Below are 20,175 nucleotides of genomic sequence, written 5' to 3' on the forward strand. Positions count from 1 at the left end.
TTAACATCATTATTACAAACACCCAGCCCACCTTTCCAGCCTGGAGTTAAAAAATGCTTTTTAAATTGCTGGGCCATCTGTTAAAAATTATCAAGACAGAGCATGGCAACAAAATTATATCAAGCGCTTAAAAATCACAGAATCATAGAAAGGACCTTGAACATTATCTTATTCCAAACCTGTGCTGTGGGCAGACACACTTCCCACTACACAAAATTGCTCAAAGCCCCATCCAACCCAGCCTTGAGTACTTCCAGGTAGGGGTTATATATATAAATACTAATAGACAGGTCATTTTTTATCATTAGCAGGTCTAGCACTCTGGATTTTTAAATCCCACAGGACTTTGTGCTTTAAATGCCACTAGACCACCTCCTTTGATCTTTGTAATATCAATGCTACCAAAAAAAAGAGCAGTATTGTACAGCTTATATAATCTAAAGTTCAGAAAATGGTTTTTCCCATTATGGTTTCTTCAGCAGAAATAAAATCTCAGGTAAATGTTTGCTGTTTTCAACTTTAAGACAAAGGGAAAGTGTGCAGCCAGAGAGAGAGCACACCACTGCTCCAAACACTCGATGAAGAACTATGAACAGAGCCATTACCACTTTTCTAAGCAGCAAACCTCTCCAACAACTGCACTCTTAAAAGCTTTGACTCCTACATAGATTATGAAGCAGATTATTATAAATGTTTTATGTCAAATACAGAATCCACAAGCCGACCTTTAACTTAGCCATGTCTACAATTTAACACGCCGTCATCATGGGGGAAGAATGTTATTTGCAGACTGATTCAGCTTTTGAAGAAACAACTCTCTCACACGCACGCAATGGAAGTTTATGTATTTTAGGGGCAGTGGGAGTGCACACCTGGAATGGAGAAAGTTATCCACCTGCAGCTCCCTCTTGAGGGTGAGCAAGAAGGTATTGAGTTACAGGGTAAGGAACGTCAGCGTTTCGCTGTCAAGGTGTGTTGCAAGCTGCACAAACAGGAGCAAAAGGACCTCAAGCAAAAGGACCTCAAGCAAAAGGACCTGGTCTTCCACAGACACGACACGCTCTTCAGCAACCCTTTGAAGCCCAAAGGCAGTTTGCATATACGCACTGAAGGGCTGCTGCGCAGGTATGTAATTAGCTCCTGTCTAAGAAAAAAGAAAACCCCCTCAAAGTGCAAGAACCAGTTTGTGCCCGCGCTGGGGTGGCTCAGCCGCCACAGGTGGGCGCAGCCCCCGCCCACAGCTGGGTCAGGCCGGTGGCCAGAGCGGTCCGCGGGGTGGCCCGGTCCCGGCCCGGTCGGTCCCGGCCCGGGCAGCCCCTGCCCACGGGCCGCAGGCGGCTCCGGTCCCAGCCCCCAGTGCCCGTCGGGGTCAGCCCGGGGGCCCGAACTGCCCTCAGCGGCTGCAGCGCCCGGAACCCCACCGCCCTCACACCGTCCCGCGGCCGGACCCTCCGCTCCGGCCACCGCCGCGACCGCTCCCGGCCGGGACGGAGCATCCCCAGAGCCCGGCGGAGGCGGCGCTGCCCCCGGCGACCCCCGGCCCGGCCCCCCGGCCCGCCCCAGCCGCGTACCGGGCGCCGGTGCTGCCGGCCGGCTGGGCGTCCATGGAGGCGTCGCGACGGGCAGCGGCTGAGGGGAGGGCGGGAGGGCGACGGGCACGGCTGGCGCTGCTGCTGCTGCTGCTGCTCCCCGGCGGCCGCCGCAGCCAGCTCGCATGGTGTGTGCGGAGCGGCGGCAGCCGGAGCCTCGGCGCATGTTCGGGCAGGGCCGGGCCGGGCCGGGCCGGGCGGAGGGGCCGCCCCCGCAGGTGAGCGGCTGCGGCAGCGCCCGCCCTCCACCGGCGGTGGGGATGGGATGGGATGCGATGGGATGGGACCGGACCGGCTGGAATGCGATGATGCCCCGAGGTTTCGGTGCCACCGCAGCGCTCGGGCGGGACCCGGCCGCGTCGCTCCGCACCGGGAACGGCCCAGAGGAACGCGGGCATCGCTTCTGTGTGCTGGAATTACTAAGCCATGAATTCCTCTCGAGAAAAAACATGAGGAAAACATAGTTCATATTTCGCCAAGTTTTCTATTAGCTGCACTCTGCACCTGCTGCCAAGGTAGGGTTTGCCAGGGTGCAGCCGTCTACCCCCAGCACAGGGAGTCGTAGCACAGGAGTAACACCCCACAGAGCTCACACATCAGAGGGACCAAGTTACGACCAAATCACATAAATAAATAATTAGATCTAACTAATTAAATAATTTAATTTGTTCATGAACATAACATTCATAAACAAAATATTTACAATTTTAACTTGTCTCTTCCATTAAAGAAAACCAAACCCACTGAAATTGCAAATAGAATATGCAATACTAAAAAAAATTGCATTCCTTTGGCCATTATCATATTATATTCGTATCAATCACGCAGCTTCAGGGTTACAGGGATAACAGTTCAGAGGAGATTAACAAAAGAAAGGAGCCTGTGCAAGGAAATGAACAAGGCAAAGGAAGGCAAAGGTATACATGGCCGAGGGAGTGGCAGGACAAACAGAAGGACTGGGTTGACATAAAGAAACAATGGGCACATTAACGGGAACAGTGGGTGTATAAGGTTAAAAAAAGAAAGAATTTATTAGCTGCACACCGACAATGTGGCTCGTGACGTGAGGAACAAGGGGTGGCTGGCAGGACGGGCTCACGCTCCAGTGCTCCAAGAGAAGAGGCAGACATCCAATGACTGAAGGATGATTCCCTCTTCTGACGCCAGCCAAGAAGTTAAGATTGTCTCCACTAAATCAAACAATTTAGCTCAGTGAGGGATAGCAAAGAGAGTTGTGACAAGCACCTTCCCGTGCTTTCTTTGCCAAAAGAGCTATTTTGGTACAAATGCAAGCCCACGTTTTCCAGCATAAAATACCTGTTTACATACATTCCATTTTCTCAACTGTGAGGCTCACACATTCCAGCTCACAGCGTTCACAATGAAGCCAGACTTCCTGTGTAGTTCTGCACTTCAGCCCATTGTCAGCAGCCAGTCACAGCTAACTTAAAGAACATTTCTATTAATAAACACCCCAAAATATACTCTAAATTGCTTTTTACAACTTTTAGAATTATATGTTGTAGGAACAAAGTTGAAAAAGCTAAAACAGAAGAACAAATTTGCTCCCCTGAGCATAGTATTGTATGTTTGAGAACAGCTGTGCTTTTAGTATCTGACAGTAAAATAAAAGAAATATTTTAAGTTAAATGGATAGCATATTACAGAAAATTAGAGAATTTAAATATGAGTTTAGCATTCAACAAGTACTTTACCTGTAGTTTTCAGAATTCATGGTCAGTGACTTGAACCTCAATTGAGTTATTTATTCAGTAGAAGTTATTACTGATTGTGGGTCCAAAATGAGATTCATACTCAAAAATCCTCAGAACTGTTTGGAACTCAAGGATCCTAATTTTAAAAATAAGGATGTATTAGCAGAGCTTCAGTAAGTATTAAAAAATTCTACAAGGATCTTACCTAAAAACCCACTGAGTCTTTTTTCTGTGTAAGTGACCACACCTGTTCATGTAGCCTCTCAGGTGAGACTGCATTCTATGGAAAACAATCCTAAAGACCTTCTGGCTTTGAATACAAACATTTCCATGCTACATAGTCTCAACAGAATAAATAAGCAATCTGGCCACACAGGAAAATCAGTTTGTGTGGATCTGACTGAGTCTGGCACATGAAAACCTGCGAGAGCTGACAATTTGCAGACAGTGTTACAGGGTCTCTCACCAGGACAGACCTTTGGAGTCAAAGGCAAGAATTTCTCTCTGTATTACCAGCAAATTAAACCCTCAATTATCTTGTATAAAACAGCACTTCTGTTAAATTCTTAATTTATTTCCAGTTATTTGTATAGTCCTGTATAGAACTACAACTGGGTGCTTATACCAACAGAGAAAACACCTCATAACACTGCTCCTATCTATAGGATACAAAAGTAAAATGGGATAACATTCCTTTCACTCTGCACAAGGCTGTCTTTCCAGATTAGAGCAGTTATGTAATAACTTTGAGACCTGTTAGCACTTACAGAACAGGAAATGGCTTCGCATTAAGTGGTTTGTCCATACTCACTTATTAAATCAGCAAGAGATAACCAGAAACAACATCCTGACCTCCTGAACACACATCCAAACAATGCAGCATTTTCCCCCTCTATCAGCAGATCACCTGCTCTGAAAACTAATGGTCCTTTTGTTGGGTTAAAATCTAAGGTCCAGGCAGCTCCAGATGTCTCCATTGTAGCACCACAGGAATTCTGAAGTATTCTGAGCAAGGAGTGGGAATGCAGCTGGTGTTATTGATGTATGTTTTGCTATTCCTTGTTTCTTTAAAGAGCTTGTGGATAAAAATGACTTCTGTTTCAGGATATTACTGACTGATGGCTTGTCAGCTGATGAATTACAAGTTCCTTCCCACCTTCTCTGGGATAACATTAAGCTGTCTTCCCTCCCTTCCTCTTCTGCGCCTTTCCTAATTAAGCCTCAGAGGTCCCTGCAAACAAAACTCTGCAGAGAGTTGAAGAGTTGAGTAACACTAACATGGGCAACTAAACTCCACCCTACCTACCACAAAAGATCAAAAAAAGATCTTTCATTAGGGAAAATCACTGTCCTCTTCCTTCTTATAAGAAAAAATGGATGCACCTGAAAGCCAATCTTCATTGGAAAATGGAATAAAAATCAAGAGTATTCACTGACGTGATACAGAATTCCATAACAAGAAAACATAGGACTTTAGTTGCCAATATTTTGAACAAATATGTTACTTTCCCAATCTTACTCTCTCTTTTCTAAATCCAGTATCATCTAAATTACCATTCTGTCAGTATTACGAACACAAAAACATGAGGTTGCACATCCCTGCACACAATGACTTTGAAGATTCAGGCTAAAGCACAACTAAAACACTTCAGTACTGAAGTCATAAATTTGCTAAATATTCAAATTCTGAAACAGCCAATTTAAACTTCGGTAGGTAAACAAAACTGTTGAGAAGTTACTGGGGAAATAACACAAGACAACACAATTCTGCCACTGGATCCTATTCCTGTGAAGGTGACCCATGGCAGGTGTGTCAGGTGGCAAAGGCCACAGACACCAGACTACAGTCAGGACACCTCACACTGCATTCATTCACACAATGAATTCACACATCTCACAGCACCCTCTTGAAAAAACAGGCAAACAGTTCCCATTTATGTACTTAAACTTTATTTCTTCATAATTACAGGCTATTGTTAGAATTTTTAAACAAAAGGGAAGTCTATAAATAGAGGCTAATCCCACCTGAATGAGTTGTTTAAAAAAAAAAAAAACAAAAAAACAAACAGTTAAAACTTCATAAAGTAATGCCATTTAGCTCACAGCAGTGGTTTGTGGGTAGTCTGAGTAAAAGTTCTATAGTCAGAGTCAGTAACATGAAATGTAACATCAAATGACTCAAAACTTTAAATTCCATAAAGGAAAGCAGGAATATATATATAATATATACATATAATATTGTGTTGGTCCACTGAGTATACATTTTTAACAAAAGATAAGAAACTATGTAATCCAGTTAAGCATGATTTGCAAGATTAGTGTACACTCATTACAAAGATGTATAAGATAAGTTATAACTATTTAATACTTTCGAAATTTTAAGTTTTTTTTTGAGCAGGTGTTTAAATGCTCATCTCCCAGTGCAAAACAAAAACCATCCCAGTCAGGTTATTCATTTTTTCCTTGAAAAATTGAAAACCCTCAAACTCATGCAACAGCAGCATTGACAGGTAATGGGAAGAGCTTAAATATACTGAAGTGTGGCTGAGTTCCCCCCCTTTGCCCCAGTGCTTCGTGTTGAAAGACTTCAATTTCCTCAAAAGAAATACCACAGGTTAAAAGTGCAAGAAAAAAAAAAAACTTCTAGATGTTTATGCTGCTGCCATCCATTTTTCTTAGGTAGGGCACAAGATTATTGTTTTTGGAATTATTTTAATGAAACTGATTTTCCAAATAGAATTCATTCAAAATGAACAATAAGTTATTTTCTTTAAGTTATTTCCATTAACATTCTATCAATCCTACTCTGACTCAGTGACCATTCAGAAATCATTCAGTTTAAGGTGCAACTATCAGTTGGCATTCAATAAATTACATATACAGAAAACAACTGTGGTTAAAAAAAATAGAAATCAGACTACCTGTTTTTTCTTTCTATTTTCAATCCTATTTCAAATGGAACTCATTAACTTGCCAGTTCAGCCGCATATTTCACAGGCAAAAGTGGCTCAAATAGCAGTGGGGTCTCACAACTTGCCAGTCACCTTAGCCAACAGCAAATGCACATGAATTTTCAGCTTAATTGCTTTATGAAACAAAATAACAGGTCTGTCTTAAAACCTATGATCATTCAGGAAAAGCAATGAAGGTTTCACAAGGACATACTCTTTCTGATGGACTTCATGAAGATTATGTTAAACCCAACATAAAATCTTCAACGAAGAGAAAAAGAATCTATATGCATACATATAAAATAAAGCACTCTCCAACTCTGGCATTACTAAAACCCCTTCAGAAGGATAAAAGGTTTCCAGTGACTAACTGCTTGATGGGAGACAGTCAGCCATGACAGAATAATTGCTGTGTTCACTTTATGCTCAATTACCAACTGCTGATAGATTACAGTCAAACCCCAATCTCTCTAACTGCATTTTAAACTGATTTGCTTTCAGCTGGGAAAAGTACTTTGCTGCTCTCCTGAAAACTTGAGAGAAATTGAATGCTAAACTTAACAATTATTCAAACAATAACCAAAAGGATTAAATTTAGCAGAAACATTCACATCACTTTCAGAAATTTATAACCTTTCATAGTTTCTTGTACATATGCATTTTCTGATTAACATTTAAATAGGTTAGGTACTCAGGAAAAGGGACAAAACAGTTTACATCAGATAAAATCTTATTCTAAACTTCATGCTTCTGATATTTCAGATTTACTGAGTGCAATAGCCAGTTCCAAGTCTTCTTGCTCTTGCTGTTTTAGTCTTGCCAATCTTTCTTTTTCTTCTCTCTCACTTTCTCTCTTAGCCCATTCAATCATGTCTTCCTCAGTAGAATACTGCAAGTTTAAAAGACAAAATAAAACAGATTAATAATACAGTGATAATTATTACTGTCCAAACATTCAGTTTCAGGGACAATTAGTTTTTCAATAATTGTATATATTCTAGCCTTCAAATATTACTTGTTTTGTAGTTGTAATAGACTAAATTGGCTTAGTCTAAGGTTTAACTGCTAAGAAGTTCACTGAAGCCATCAAACTGATGTATTTTAATGAAATATGCCATGTTTCAAATTTCAGTCTTAAGTTTCAAAAATGTTACTGAGCAGAAAGTGCTATAAATTAAATACAGTTTTATTCTGGATAAATACCAATCCATAGAAGAAAAATTTTGAATAAATCAGGAGAACATTTTGGAAAGCACACTCCTATTCACACTGTAGGCCATCCTGATTTATCCTGCTTTCATTAGGGATGACTTTTCCAGGTGAAAATGACTGCAGAAATTTAGCTGTAGACTGTTTCTGCATGTGTAGATAACAAATACTGCTGCCAAGAAGCAGCAAAATTATAAGGGTAACTGTAGAATTAGAAGGCTGGTAGTAATAAAGAGAAAGCATGATATGAGAGGGGAAAAAAAGAACAGATTATTTCCAAGTATATTGATGAGAACTGATTGTGAACTAAATACCTCTGGTACAATGATTATAAATCAGAGAGAGAAGTAGGAAGTAAGGGCATTATCTTAAATAAAATACAAAAGATTATGCTAAAGTTTCTTCCTAGCAAACATGCAGAAAAAGTAAGAGGTAGGCGAAGCCCCTGTCCTCACAGATGTCCCAGCATTAACTGAAAGGGTTAGAGGTTAGAAACTCCAGGTCTCTGCTTTGAGCTGCTTCTTTGGGAAACAAAAGCAGAAGTTTTCTCCATACACACTCAGTATTTTCAGTAATTGGAAAATAATCTTTTTTTCCAGTATTGGAAAAGAATACTATTTCTTTCACAAAGTTTATAAGCATTTTTGCTACTTCTCCCTAACTACTGCCACAGATGGATAACCACATTTCAGAAGTTACCATGCTCCAAGACACACCAACCAGTGCAAGTCTACTTTGAGAGCCTGACAATCCTTAGTTTACTTCAAACAAGCATGTAGCTTATTAGGCCTGAACAGAAAGGGCAGTGTGGTCAAGATACTGTAAATGCAAATTGCATTTAACAGGCTTGAAAGTGAGATGATGCCTTTCAAAACTTCTACTTGCAAAAGCTCAAAAGAAAAAAGTAATATATAGGCATGCACAAACCTTTAGATTTGCTTCTACTGCTTGGACACCACGACTTCTATGAAATGAATTCTGGTTATAAAGAGACACTTACTATTTTACTTCATTGTGCATAAGTCTGGAATTTACTAACCATTCAAAACTCATCAGATTATATTTCATTAACATACACTGTTATGAGGCTGTTTATCAGTATTTCAGTACATTAAAATTATGACCATCAGTTCGGTGACAGTTAAATTAAAATCACATTTTGGTTTATTTTTAACTGGGTAGTTAACAGTGTGCTTGTTACAGATTTTTAATTTTAATCTGCTGCACACAATTGATAAAAGGGATAATCCCTAGAACATATATATTATTGAAATCCTCTCCTCTAAAAGCTACAAGGTCTCCATGAAAAGAGGCATAAAACCAATGCAATTTAAACATTAACTACAACATTTTGCAGCATTTTGTTTTAGGAGAGCCTCAGCTGTAAACTAAATGTAAACACTGTTTTAACTGGAAGCAATATCCCTTTTGTACATGGGATATGTTTTAATAATTTAAATTAGACTGAAGACTTCAATGTGAACATTTCAAAGCTGCTGTTATACTGAAACAAATGTAAAAAGTGTTTACTCACAGTACTGAAGTTTGCAAAATTGTTGGGGTCAGCCTCTTTACTGATGCTGGTGGGAGCAAATGGATCACAGAATAGATCTGCTTCTTGTTCTTTGGGAATGTCTGGGGTGGGGAAAGGCTGAAATGGATCGTTCGACTTAAAGGAATCTGAAGAGTCTATTTGATTGATAGGTCTTTTCCCTTAGATTAAAATGAATTTAAAATGAATTTAAGATAGCAGGTAATAACATGCCAAAACTAGTAAAAAAAAAAAAACCTCATTCAAAAGCTACTTAAAATGCAACCTCTTCCCACAAACTAGCAGAGCTGTAGTTTCAGAGGAAGGGTTGCCAGTTTAAAAAAATGAGGGTATAGCCCACACTGTCTGAAAGGGTAATCAGGTAAAAAGGAACACATGTATGTTAATGAGTCAGGAACCCAGCTGTATATTAATTAACTACTTTGGAAAGACAACTTCTAACAGTTTTGAGCACCTATTCTGTCGGCACAGTATTGTTTTCTGGTTATCAACTGTCTTTAATCATTCCAGCAGGGCTCTTTTATTATTTCTTTGGATCAAGTTAACACAATTTTATTCAGAGAGCAGAAATACATTACATTTATAATGTCCTCTCCCTATGCTAAGACCAGAAATTTCTGCAGTTTAAAACAAGGACTATGATAACAAGCAATCAGAGGCTGAGCTGTTTTGTTAATTCTTGCCTAGGAAGCTGCAAGTAAGCAGAATCAGGGACAAACATCCACTTTTTTTGTTGTTTTTTTTTCAGCTTAACCCCAGTCCACTTTCAACACGGTTGAGGACATTAACCCAAATACTTCCAAGAAGAACTAAGCTGAATTCCACTCCCTCTGTATGTTACTGTTTACACAAGAGGTTTCAGTGCAGTTTCTTGAATTCTACTACCAGGTTCTGCAAGTGGTTCCACACTTGCAGTGGGTATATTTTAAAACTTGCTTCTGTTTCCATTTCAGATTAAAACGACAGAAATGAACAAAGGTGATTATTATTTCACATATCACTATTGAAAATTAGCCTAAAATTACTTCATAAGAGGAAAAGAGATTCTCATCTGGCAATGATTTAGAGATTTGGAGAACATCCCCTGGGAAACAAATGATTTACTTAGACACTTCCCAGAGAGCCCTGCCATCGCTCTCACTGATGATGTTCTATCCATGTATCACTGATGATACTGTGCTGCCCCATCCCTGGAAATGTTCAAGGCCAGGCTGGATGGGACTTGGAGCAACCTGCTCTAGTGAAAGGTGTCCCTGCCTGTGGCAGGGGCTTGGAACTGAATGATCTTTAAGGTTTCTTCTAAGCCAAACCATTCTGTGATTTTACAGTTCTGTTACTCACAAGCAATGCCTGCCTGTTTCTTGAAAAATGTGGGAGAAACATCTCTAAATGACAACCAGGGAATTTTATTTTTGCATGGGAAGGGTTAATAATTGTAAGAATATAAAATACACAATCACCAAATCTTCCCCAAAATCAAGAAATGAGAGTGTTTATCAGTATCTAGAGAAGCAACAGAATTCAGAGGCAACAGCCCTTCTACACACCTTCCAGTAGAGAGAAGAACTAAAAGAAAGATTTTTGGGTATTTCTTTGAAAAAGCATTCCATTGTTTCAAATCAAATCAAGGAAGTAATTAGAAATAATTACACTTAAGTACCTCAGATTTTATTTCCATTAGGAAAATAATTAATTGGGAATGGCTATCAAGATAATCACATTTTTAGTGTGCATATCAAAACCAGCTGTTTTTTCCTAATTACCTGTTGCTAAGAATGCTGCTGCTCCACCCCTAGAAGCTTGCCTTCCAAAAGTGCACCAAGTCACAGCCACTCCCACACAATCAAATCAGAAATCCTTTTTATGTTTAAATAAGGACCGACATCAAACATTCCAATTATCATCACTTGCCATGTCAGCTGTTTTAATGTTATTTACAATGGAAATGATTACTTGCAGGGCATTAGCATGAACCAGATCTCACATCAACATTAGAAACTTAAATAGCTGAGTTTAAACTTCAGTAGGAGCATTCCTGTATCTACTGTGCTCCCCTTCTTTTGAGGAAAAGAGGAATACATGTTTAAGTTTCATGCCAGTTTCTCAAAACACCTTAAGACTCATCCACATAGTGTAACAGTGAAACAAATGATGCAGTAGAGTTTTTAAAGACAATGAAACAGAAGACAGAATTTTTAAAAGGAATACTAGAAATCTATTTTTCTATGTTTGCAAAAACAAATTGAGAGTGAGGAGCCTGTTGTAATATGGTCCTGCTGCAAGCACAAGAAGGTGTTGTTATGCATGATAATCACGGCCTTTTCTGGAAAGCAGAGTGGTTTGTGCCATGGAACATCCCAGAAACTCCTCTATCACTGAAGAGAAAACAGCCCAGGGAACTTGGGTTTATTACTGTTACTGCTACAGACCTCTGGCAAGGCCACCTAGAAAAAGTTAACCTGAAAACCTAAGCCAATTCTTTAACCCTATTTAGTTCATTTTGCATTAAACCCATCTGTGTTTGCAATGTATAAAGCACACTAAATTCTCACTTTAAGCATAATTTAATTCAAGATTCACAGCGTAGTACATTAGCAACCATTTAATTTGCAGCTATGCTGTGTTCTTGCACACACTTATAACAAGTCTTTTTTCCTGTTTTCTAAATCCTTTGTGTCATCAAACCCTGATCACAAGCACCATGCAGAACTTAACTCTGAGGGAACGACCAACAGATCAGGAATGGACTTGTTTCACATCTTGCTCATTCATTTTAAATTCAGGCCCTTTACCCTCCCCTCATGATTCCTGTCCCTCTGCCAACATGAAGCAGCTGACTGCTACCCCATCTCAGTGTCAGCTCTTACCAGGTGGGGGTGGACAGGGTCTGGTGGGAGTTCCTGTCTTAGGGGGCAGTGCAGGAGGAACATCCTCATTTTTAGCTGGTGCTTCCTCAAACAAGTTTTTAGTTATGGTGACACTGCTGACAGAACCTGATGTGGAAGAGCTAAAGGGATCCTCATTGTTGGCCTTCAAAAAACAAAACAGCAACACACACATTTTCAGTGCAGTGCTACCAGACATTTCCTTCAATAAGACAGTATTGAATCAGAACTCAAAGTTTGGAATAAGACTAAAGAAAAGACTTCTGTTTGTTTTTACACATATCCACATACTCCAGATGATTGAACAGAAAGAAAAATCAGGAATGGTTACTGTGTACAACACTGTAAAGTTGAAAGCAGTTAAACATGCAAAAGAAATACTTTTGTTGCTAAAATCAGCAAATTTAAATAAATCAATTATAGTATCACTGGAAATAGAGAGAAAATACTTATCAAGCCAAAAAGATTACACTGCATTCTTCACAGAAATTCAGGACAATTTGCTATCAAGACCTCTTTTTCAAGCAAATCAGCCATTATAAATGTTTAGTAGTGGCAAAACTGTAATGACACTGAGTAAGCTTTGCCTTGTCACTGCAGTTTCATGCATTTTCTGTGAGTAGCAGCAGCTTCATATTACCTTCGACAGCGTGCTGAAGTCAGCAAAGCCACCTTCAAAGGATTCACTTCCAAACAGGGAGGCAAAGGGGTCTGTAGCTAAATACACACAAATCAAGCCAAGAATAAGATTAAAGTTAAATATAAAAGTCTGAAAAGAAAAATTCCTACTACCATTATTACTACATAGCAGCTATTGCATTTTTTGCAACATAAACTAATTCAAGTGAAGTATTTTATGAGGTGAGCACTCCAAGTTATTAATTAACTTTTTCAAAAACTCTAAGTGTCAACTTCCAGTTAAGAACAATAAATCTCCTGAACAGGAAGTAATTCAAAAGAAATACTGGTATATTTTCCTACATCAAAAAAATACTAAATTCCACTGAAAATATCAAATAACCATACTACTGGAAATGTTCTACTGAGATACATGTATGTATACACACAGAGGTGTTTTTTTGTGTGCATACACCCATACATATACAGACATATATATATAAAAATGTATATGTATATATATATATATATGAACATGAACCAGAGCTCTTTTCTGACTGAAGACCCACTTGTGGAATCAAGTACCTGAACCTCATATCATCCTAGTCTAATTCAACAGTACCTTTTCATTTTTACGTGCCTAAAATATGTGAAAATTGCTACTGTACAGTAGAGCAGGAAGTGCCATACTCACTTCTGCATCTCCAAAAACCACCATTTTGACCCTACAACTAAAATGAACAGGTTTACAGTACAAAATCACACATAGATTCCTGTTTTGGGTTATCACTCGTCAGCGCAGTTTAGGAAAACAGGAGTTAAGAGCCTTCCCTGAAATATCTTTAGCCCTCAGATGAGAGAGGGTCACAGAAGGAGTAAACGTGAGCAGTAAAAAAACCTCAGTGGAGGAGTTACTGTATTCCACATCTGCTCTCATGGAGCAGAGCTATCCTGATGGTACTCAGAGAGTAACATGAAATCTCTGAAAACAACCCTAATGGGAAGCAGTACAAACCATCCAAATAATCCAAACACTTAGATCAGGGTACTGTCCCAGTTTTAGTAAAGCAGAGGAACAGTTTTTGTGGAATCAGTCTTCAGTGATACACACTACAAATAGAGTCAATTTTGGGTTACAAACTTCCCCCCTGAAAACAGGCAGCTTATGTCACTCTTAGGGAAAATTCAGAAAACACGGGAAATCCCTATAACGCTCTGTTGCAAATTCAATTATAAGACTAGAAACAAAAGCAAGTAAAAGCAAAAATAAAACCCGAGAAGCTGGATATGTACAATCTACTTTTACCTAGATCATTTGATGTAGTGACAGTGGTTCCACCAGGAGCAAAAGGGTCATTCTTCTTTGATATCTCTGTCTAAAATAAAAAATTCCTTTGGAGGGAAATTTGTTTTCAGCTTAAAAGATTCTTCAATCTAAGAATACAGTCATTATTTATTTTAGTTTAGAAGTTGTAAGATAACACGTTCTGGAAATAGCTTTTATCAGCATCAGTAAACAAGGGTTTTTATTAATAGAAAATCGTCTTCTCTGTTTTGATTTATACTTTGACAAGATGGAAAAAAGGTACAGTATGTGCAATGTACTTGGTAGCAGCTAATGCAACATATTACTACTCTACTGCTCATTTTGGTCTCAGACTTCTACAACCAGAGCCATCTTCAAGGAGATCTAAGATTTCAACACTCCAGAGAGGTGTGGTAAAGCATTTAGAGTGAATGCATAACTTCAATTCTGAAGTACCGATTTCAAGAATCCACTGCTAATCCCACACCACAGCTCTGACCTCCCCGTTTTTTAATTCTTTTGGGCTTAATAAGACCAAGAATTGATTACATTAGAACATCAAGACTGGAAAGGATAGTGTGCTGAGTACTACAGAACACTAATCTAGAAGTAGAAATCTGATTTTTAATGCTGGAGGTGCAGGCTGTGGTGTGTAATATGACCTTGAGATCTGCACAATGTGCACACCATGGGGAAGGGCAGGACCACCACTGCCAGGTGCAGTGATTTCTCACTCTTGGCTGCTGTGGGTCCCCCTCAGGCACACTCTACAGACACTTAACTTGCTTCTTAATCCACATGTATCCGAATTTTATATATGTCTATGCATGTTTTACGTACGCACAAAGCTGGAAGTGAGGCATGAATAGAAACGGCACAGAAAAGGAAAGGAGATGGCAAAAGAATGGAGACAAAGTCAATGGCATGAAGAATTTCAGCTGCTTAAATTGTTTGTCTATCAGCTTTAAATATTACATATTCAACAAGTTCTAGTCTACACCAGAGAGAGTTTTATGCCCAGCTCTACCTTATTAAAGGCTCAAGACTATTCAGTAACTGCTCATTTATAATGTGAGCTAAAAGTTAGACTGAAGTACCCTTGAAAGAGGTACATTCAGTAGGCATCCACATTACAAGAGACCTTTGGTGATTCTTATTAAAAAAAAAAAACAAAAAAACAAACCACACCAAAACCTAAACATACACCTATAGAAAAATCTGACTTTTCTGAGGGGAAACCCCACATACCACATCAGATTTCAGATAAAAAATGCAGCACATAGCTCTTGATCCTATAGTATGTGGAGGTAAAAATCAAATGTCTGAACATAACTTGGTGAGGTTGATCCTGGCTTTCTTTCCATTTATTACGTTCCACCAACTAATAGAGTTGTTGGAGAGCTCTAAAGCTTAACAGAGCTTAAATCATTGTTAAATAATGACAGAGCTTAAGTAGCTACTGTCAAATGCTCTTAGCTTGGAGCAATGAAGATCCACAATGAAATACTTTTAAAATGTTTTTATTTTTACTTCTATTTCATCTGTGACTATTTATAGAAAATAGGACACAAAAAGACAAGACAGAGCTGGGGGATCAGAGGTAACCTTTATATGATTTCCGAATATCAATTTTTAAAAGCATGTCTAAATGTACAAAACAGGTTATTTTGTCCAAATCACATAGAGAAAGCAGTAAAAGGTGTGACACCATACTTACTGTGGTATTATTAACGTTGTCTGCAGAACTAAATGGATCAGTGCCAGCAGTCGCAAAAGGGTCGGTGGAGGATTGTTTGAAGAAAGAGTCAGCAGCAAAAGGGTCGGAGCCTTTGAAGGGATCACCACCAAAGGGATCTAAGAAGTAAACATCTCCCTAGTATTTCTGCTTGCTTTACTAAGCTGATATCCTAAAAACTAAACAATGTATCACTTTTTCATACTGCTACAAAGTGACACATTTGAGACCAAGGACCTTTGAGGTATGAAATTTGCCTGTGAATAATTTGTATGCTGTGATTCAAAACATCAGACAAGCCAACGTTTTCTGCACATCATGAGAACAGCAGCTCCAGAATCATCTCAGCATATAGGTTCTTTAACCAAATCCCTAAAAATGAAGCATTATACAGAACCCAATGCTCCTAAGAACTCTCCTGCCCTCTCCTGCACTTCCCAAGCCCAATTGATGTTTCTTATTTGGCACTTGGTGCTCAACCCTATTTTACTATTGCTTTCCCACTGGTTATTTGGGTTTTTCTACCACCAGTAACTCCACTTAGGACCAAGGAAACAATTCAATGACATTCCCTATACAGCCAATCTAAAGAGAGATTTCCCACCTCCTCAATACTTGATTCTGAAGGAAGCTGGTATGTTAAGAACCTTTAAAAGACCACACTCCTACTACTTTGCAAATAAAGCAGGCAGTAAGTGTTTGGGGCCTTCTGTTCATCACCTTCACATACTTAAATCCCAACCAAGGAACTTCCAACAAGAGCAAAATTCACTGGCAATTGACTTCTCTGAAAAGCTTTTACACAAGAGGCCAGGTGTTAATGTCACATATATTCTATCACGACTTTTTGTGGCATTTCCACCTACTTTTTTTCTCTGAAAGTGGTGACAATTTTCCCCACTAGCAAGAACCATTTCGAAAAACAAACACATTATGAGTTATAAAGTTACTTACCAATTTTTCCAAAAGGGTCATCTTTGAAGGGATCATCTGTTCAAAAGAAAAGCAAATATTCATTAAACAGCTTATTACCATCATGAAACACACACAGAATCAGCCATCTCCAGGCTGCATTTCTGCTGGCTGCTGTCCACAAACACCCACATTATGCAGTATTGCCACTGCAGTAATCCAGGCCAGCTACTGAGATGAGTCCCAGGTTTGTTTAATTGTCACAGACACTGTGGATGGTGGCTCCTAAGTGTTCATTTCAGTATTGGATGCATGATCCTAACTCATTTCTACTTTCTCATGTATATCTGAGAGACAGATATCCTGTCTCTTAGCTGTGGGTATCTACCCTTGAATATACTGAGTGTTCAAAGTCCAAAAGTTTGGTTCTTAACAGACAGACCTTTTCTCTTCTGAAAGAAAGGCCTCGTCATGTGCTGTAAGACCACTTCAATATAAACAAAAATCAAGCAGTATCTACACAGAAACATTCAAGCTGTTTTAAATTAGTTTAATTTATTCATTAGAAATATGCAATCTGCACTGACATTCTTTCAAAAACCAAGTGATCTGAAAGAAATTTAGCTTATTTTCCTTTCAAAGCAATACAAGCTAAATTGATCAGGCCATGTTGATCTGAAAGCATGTAAAATCATATTAATGTGGCTGAAAACATCTGCTTCAGCAGTTAATTCAAATTAACTCCCCTTCCCCAATTGGCTCCACATAGGCAGATCATTCCTTCCGTAAAAAATAAGAACAGAGCAACATCATTCGTCAATGGCAAGTTCTTAAAATAAAGCCCAGCACATCCACAAGATGAACAGATGGTGCAGCTCCATATTACCTTGTTCTGAGAGCCAAACTCCCCACAAGTAGGCCACAGCCATTCATTCTGAACCACCCACACCCTCCCCACAGCACAGCCCAGAGAACCCTCCTCTGACCTGTCTGTGGATAGGGGCTGTCAGTCAGATCAGTGACACCACACTTAGCACAAGCCTGCCCACACCTTTACAGCCAAAATGCCACCAGGGCACAGACAGGGAGGGGATGGGGAAGAGAAGTCCCCAGGAAGAGCAATGAGGGAAAGGAGCAATTTTCAGAGCTCGTTAGGAAGTCCAGATCAAGGAAGGAGAAAGACCCCGCAACTCTTATTTCTATCGCGTCCATTTCTGTAATGCTATTGGCTCCACGCTCCTGTCACCCACACATCTTCAGATTTATCCTATAAAGAGCAGTCTCAAGGTGAAGACAAGTCTGATGCATTCACACAAGACCCATTTCTGCAAATATGCACTTAGAGAGAAATGTTTACTTACTGCCAACAAAAGGGTCAGACTGGAAGAACTCTAAGCTGGCTTCAGAAACTAGATCAGGCAACGGATGAGATTCAGCATCAAATGGATCTTCCTGGGCAATGCAGACGGAGAGAAACATATTAAATTTTTAAGACTTGCAAGGAGGGAGAACACTTATGTCATCTCCTGTTGCCATTCAGCGGTTTCTTAAAGCTTAAAGCAAAGAGACAGCTGGAATTCTACATAATTCATCAATGGAGACCCAAAATATTGTTCAACAACCTGCCTGCTACACAAGATGAAATGTTTTCAAGATATCACACTAAATAAAACCAGTAGGAAGTGACAATTATTCCTCTATTGTTGTATGACCATCATGCAAGCCTAGGATGATGGTCAGGATTTAACCAGGATTTTTTTTAACCTACTTTTTCCTCCCCCAAACCTGAAGAAACTCACTTTTTTGGTAACAGTTGCTGCTGCTGGGGTCTCTTTCTCTTCTCCTACAGAGACTGCTGTTTCAGGACTATTCCTTACCTGTACAAGGGTAAAAGCAATTCACCATAAATAAGTAAATACAAGACTGCACAATAAAATTTTAAGTTCTAAAATGTAACCACAGAATATACAAAAGCATATTTCAAGAGGTTCATGCTTATTATAGCACATACTTTAGTGTTCCATAAACCCTGTAAAAGTTTTAAAAAAATAAATCAATCATGAATCTACTGAGACATAAGGAGGAACATTTAAAGCAAGACAGTTTTAGATTTTCTGTACTTTTCCTTATTCTGCTCTCATTGCACCAAGTGGAGACAGCTGCTCTCCTTTAATGTTAATTCTGCTATTCAATTTATGATATTTTGCTTTGAAAATACAGAAAAAAAATGTTACTGCTATTTTCCAGGCAAACTAAAATTACCTCCTTTTCTGCTAATGAACTTTCAGATATGTGGAAACCCACTCCCTCAGAAAAACACTCTGAAATTTCAGTTGTGCAAGTGTTTAAAAACATAATCAATCTTGGTACATTCTTAACTTATTCCAACTTCACAGCTGCAATGCATGGTGATCAAGTAGGCAAAACACTACTCACTGGAGACACACAGTTTGTTTGCTCCTCTTCTGCTATACTTTCCCTCTCAGCATTCTCATTAAGGTTTGCAGTTTCACTGCTGCTGTTGCTAAGACTAGAATGATCCACAGTTCCATTAACAAGTGTACTATGGGGCTGAGAGTGCCAACTAAATTGGTTATTTTCCAGTTCTTTCAGCTCAAGAAGCTTTGTCTGCACCTGTAAACAGAATTACATGTATTAGCATCAGTATGGCAGCACATGGAAGCCAGTAAATGGCCATCCCCATCTAAATATAAGGTGGGTGATGTATGTCTGAAAATCTTATTTTCAAAAGCAAATATAATAAAAACCTGTTCTGTCAAATCAAGGGTGAAATTTGAGAGATAAGCAGAAATTTTATTTAGCAAGTGCAGAGTGGTTGAAGAACACACCTTTTGCCAAGGAAGAAGACTGTGTCACTGGCAACAAGACTTGTTGCTATTCAAACTCATCAGAAAAACTGCAAAGGTTTCAGGGGTTTTTTGTTTAGTTTTGTTGGGGAGTTTTGGTTAGGCTTTTTTTTCTTATTTTTGTTTTCAACATGGGTTTGTGTGTGTGTGTGGTTTGGGTTTTTTTTCCCTAGATTATGTATTTGCAATTTCCTTAAACTCAAAATTAAAAAGGATGCTTTATCAGAATTCTCATCTTCCAAGAAGGAACATTACAATTTCATTATCATCTCCCACATGACTTCTGAAGTCTACAAAAGCCAAGTATATCTTCCTAAGCAGACACTTATATTCATATGTTATTATTTCAGCAAGATGCATAATGCAGTGCCTTACAGCAAACATTTACAACCAACCTGCCAGTTATGAAGGAATTACTGGATCTGGCAGGTTATGCAAAATAATAAATTTAGTCAGATATTTGGGTGCCTAAATCCCACTGAACTCTGCTAGGTCAGTCAGCTAATAGAGTTATTGGGGTGTCAGCAAAGACACCACCAGGTGTCTTTCAAGTTAACTGACCTCAGACCAGCCATTAGATAATCTTGCCTAAAGCACCAAAGCACCTACTGTTCCTTATTTAGGAGTCAAGAGCAATAAAATCAGGAGTACTGCTATAAAAACTAGTGAAAAAAATGTCTGTAGTACAGTCAAGCATAACCACTTATATTATCAGTCTCAAATCTGTTCATGGCAACCACCTCTTGCCATATAAAAACACTGTAGTGGTAGAACCTTCTCGCCAGCTGTGATGAAATTATGAAAAAATCCATTTATTTCTCAGTTTCTAAACAAAA

General features: G+C 39.1%; 2 protein-coding genes and 1 long non-coding RNA gene across 13 annotated transcripts in view; 1 reads left to right on the forward strand and 2 right to left on the reverse strand.

The window, feature by feature from the left end:
• TTC39A (tetratricopeptide repeat domain 39A) overlaps positions 1 to 990 on the reverse strand; it is a 52,107-nt gene extending 51,117 nt beyond the window's left edge. The window contains exon 1 of one of the 2 annotated variants that reach the window (XM_068198736.1): positions 873 to 990. The gene's annotated coding sequence lies outside the window, so the exon portion shown is untranslated. Of the gene's footprint in view, positions 1 to 725; positions 808 to 872 lie in introns of those variants that run through there. The other variant, XM_068198737.1, reaches the window with a different exon arrangement.
• A 612-nt stretch (positions 991 to 1,602) lies between these two features.
• On the forward strand, positions 1,603 to 5,370 carry LOC137478729 (uncharacterized). Its single transcript, XR_011001765.1, has 2 exons — positions 1,603 to 1,807; positions 3,543 to 5,370. It is a non-coding gene; the product is annotated as an uncharacterized lncRNA (long non-coding RNA).
• A 614-nt stretch (positions 5,371 to 5,984) lies between these two features.
• Positions 5,985 to 20,175, reverse strand: part of EPS15 (epidermal growth factor receptor pathway substrate 15) — a 67,013-nt gene continuing 52,822 nt past the window's right edge. For 6 of the 10 annotated variants that reach the window (XM_068198715.1, XM_068198714.1, XM_068198713.1 and 3 more), the window contains 11 exons: positions 18,909 to 19,106; positions 18,272 to 18,349; positions 17,834 to 17,924; positions 16,515 to 16,550; positions 15,543 to 15,679; positions 13,826 to 13,895; positions 12,542 to 12,618; positions 11,884 to 12,046; positions 8,999 to 9,177; positions 8,392 to 8,442; positions 5,985 to 7,144 (listed from right to left, as the gene is read on the reverse strand). In XM_068198715.1, coding sequence (XP_068054816.1) covers positions 6,998 to 7,144; positions 8,392 to 8,442; positions 8,999 to 9,177; positions 11,884 to 12,046; positions 12,542 to 12,618; positions 13,826 to 13,895; positions 15,543 to 15,679; positions 16,515 to 16,550; positions 17,834 to 17,924; positions 18,272 to 18,349; positions 18,909 to 19,106 — 1,227 coding nt within the window. In that variant the 3' untranslated portion in view covers positions 5,985 to 6,997. The remainder of the gene's footprint in view (positions 7,145 to 8,391; positions 8,443 to 8,998; positions 9,178 to 11,883; positions 12,047 to 12,541; positions 12,619 to 13,825; positions 13,896 to 15,542; positions 15,680 to 16,514; positions 16,551 to 17,833; positions 17,925 to 18,271; positions 18,350 to 18,908; positions 19,107 to 20,175) is intronic. The other 4 variants (XM_068198717.1, XM_068198721.1, XM_068198722.1 and 1 more) reach the window with 3 other exon arrangements.

This window comes from Anomalospiza imberbis, chromosome 9 (assembly GCF_031753505.1).
Source record: "Anomalospiza imberbis isolate Cuckoo-Finch-1a 21T00152 chromosome 9, ASM3175350v1, whole genome shotgun sequence".
NCBI classification, from domain to species: Eukaryota; Metazoa; Chordata; class Aves; order Passeriformes; family Viduidae; genus Anomalospiza; species Anomalospiza imberbis.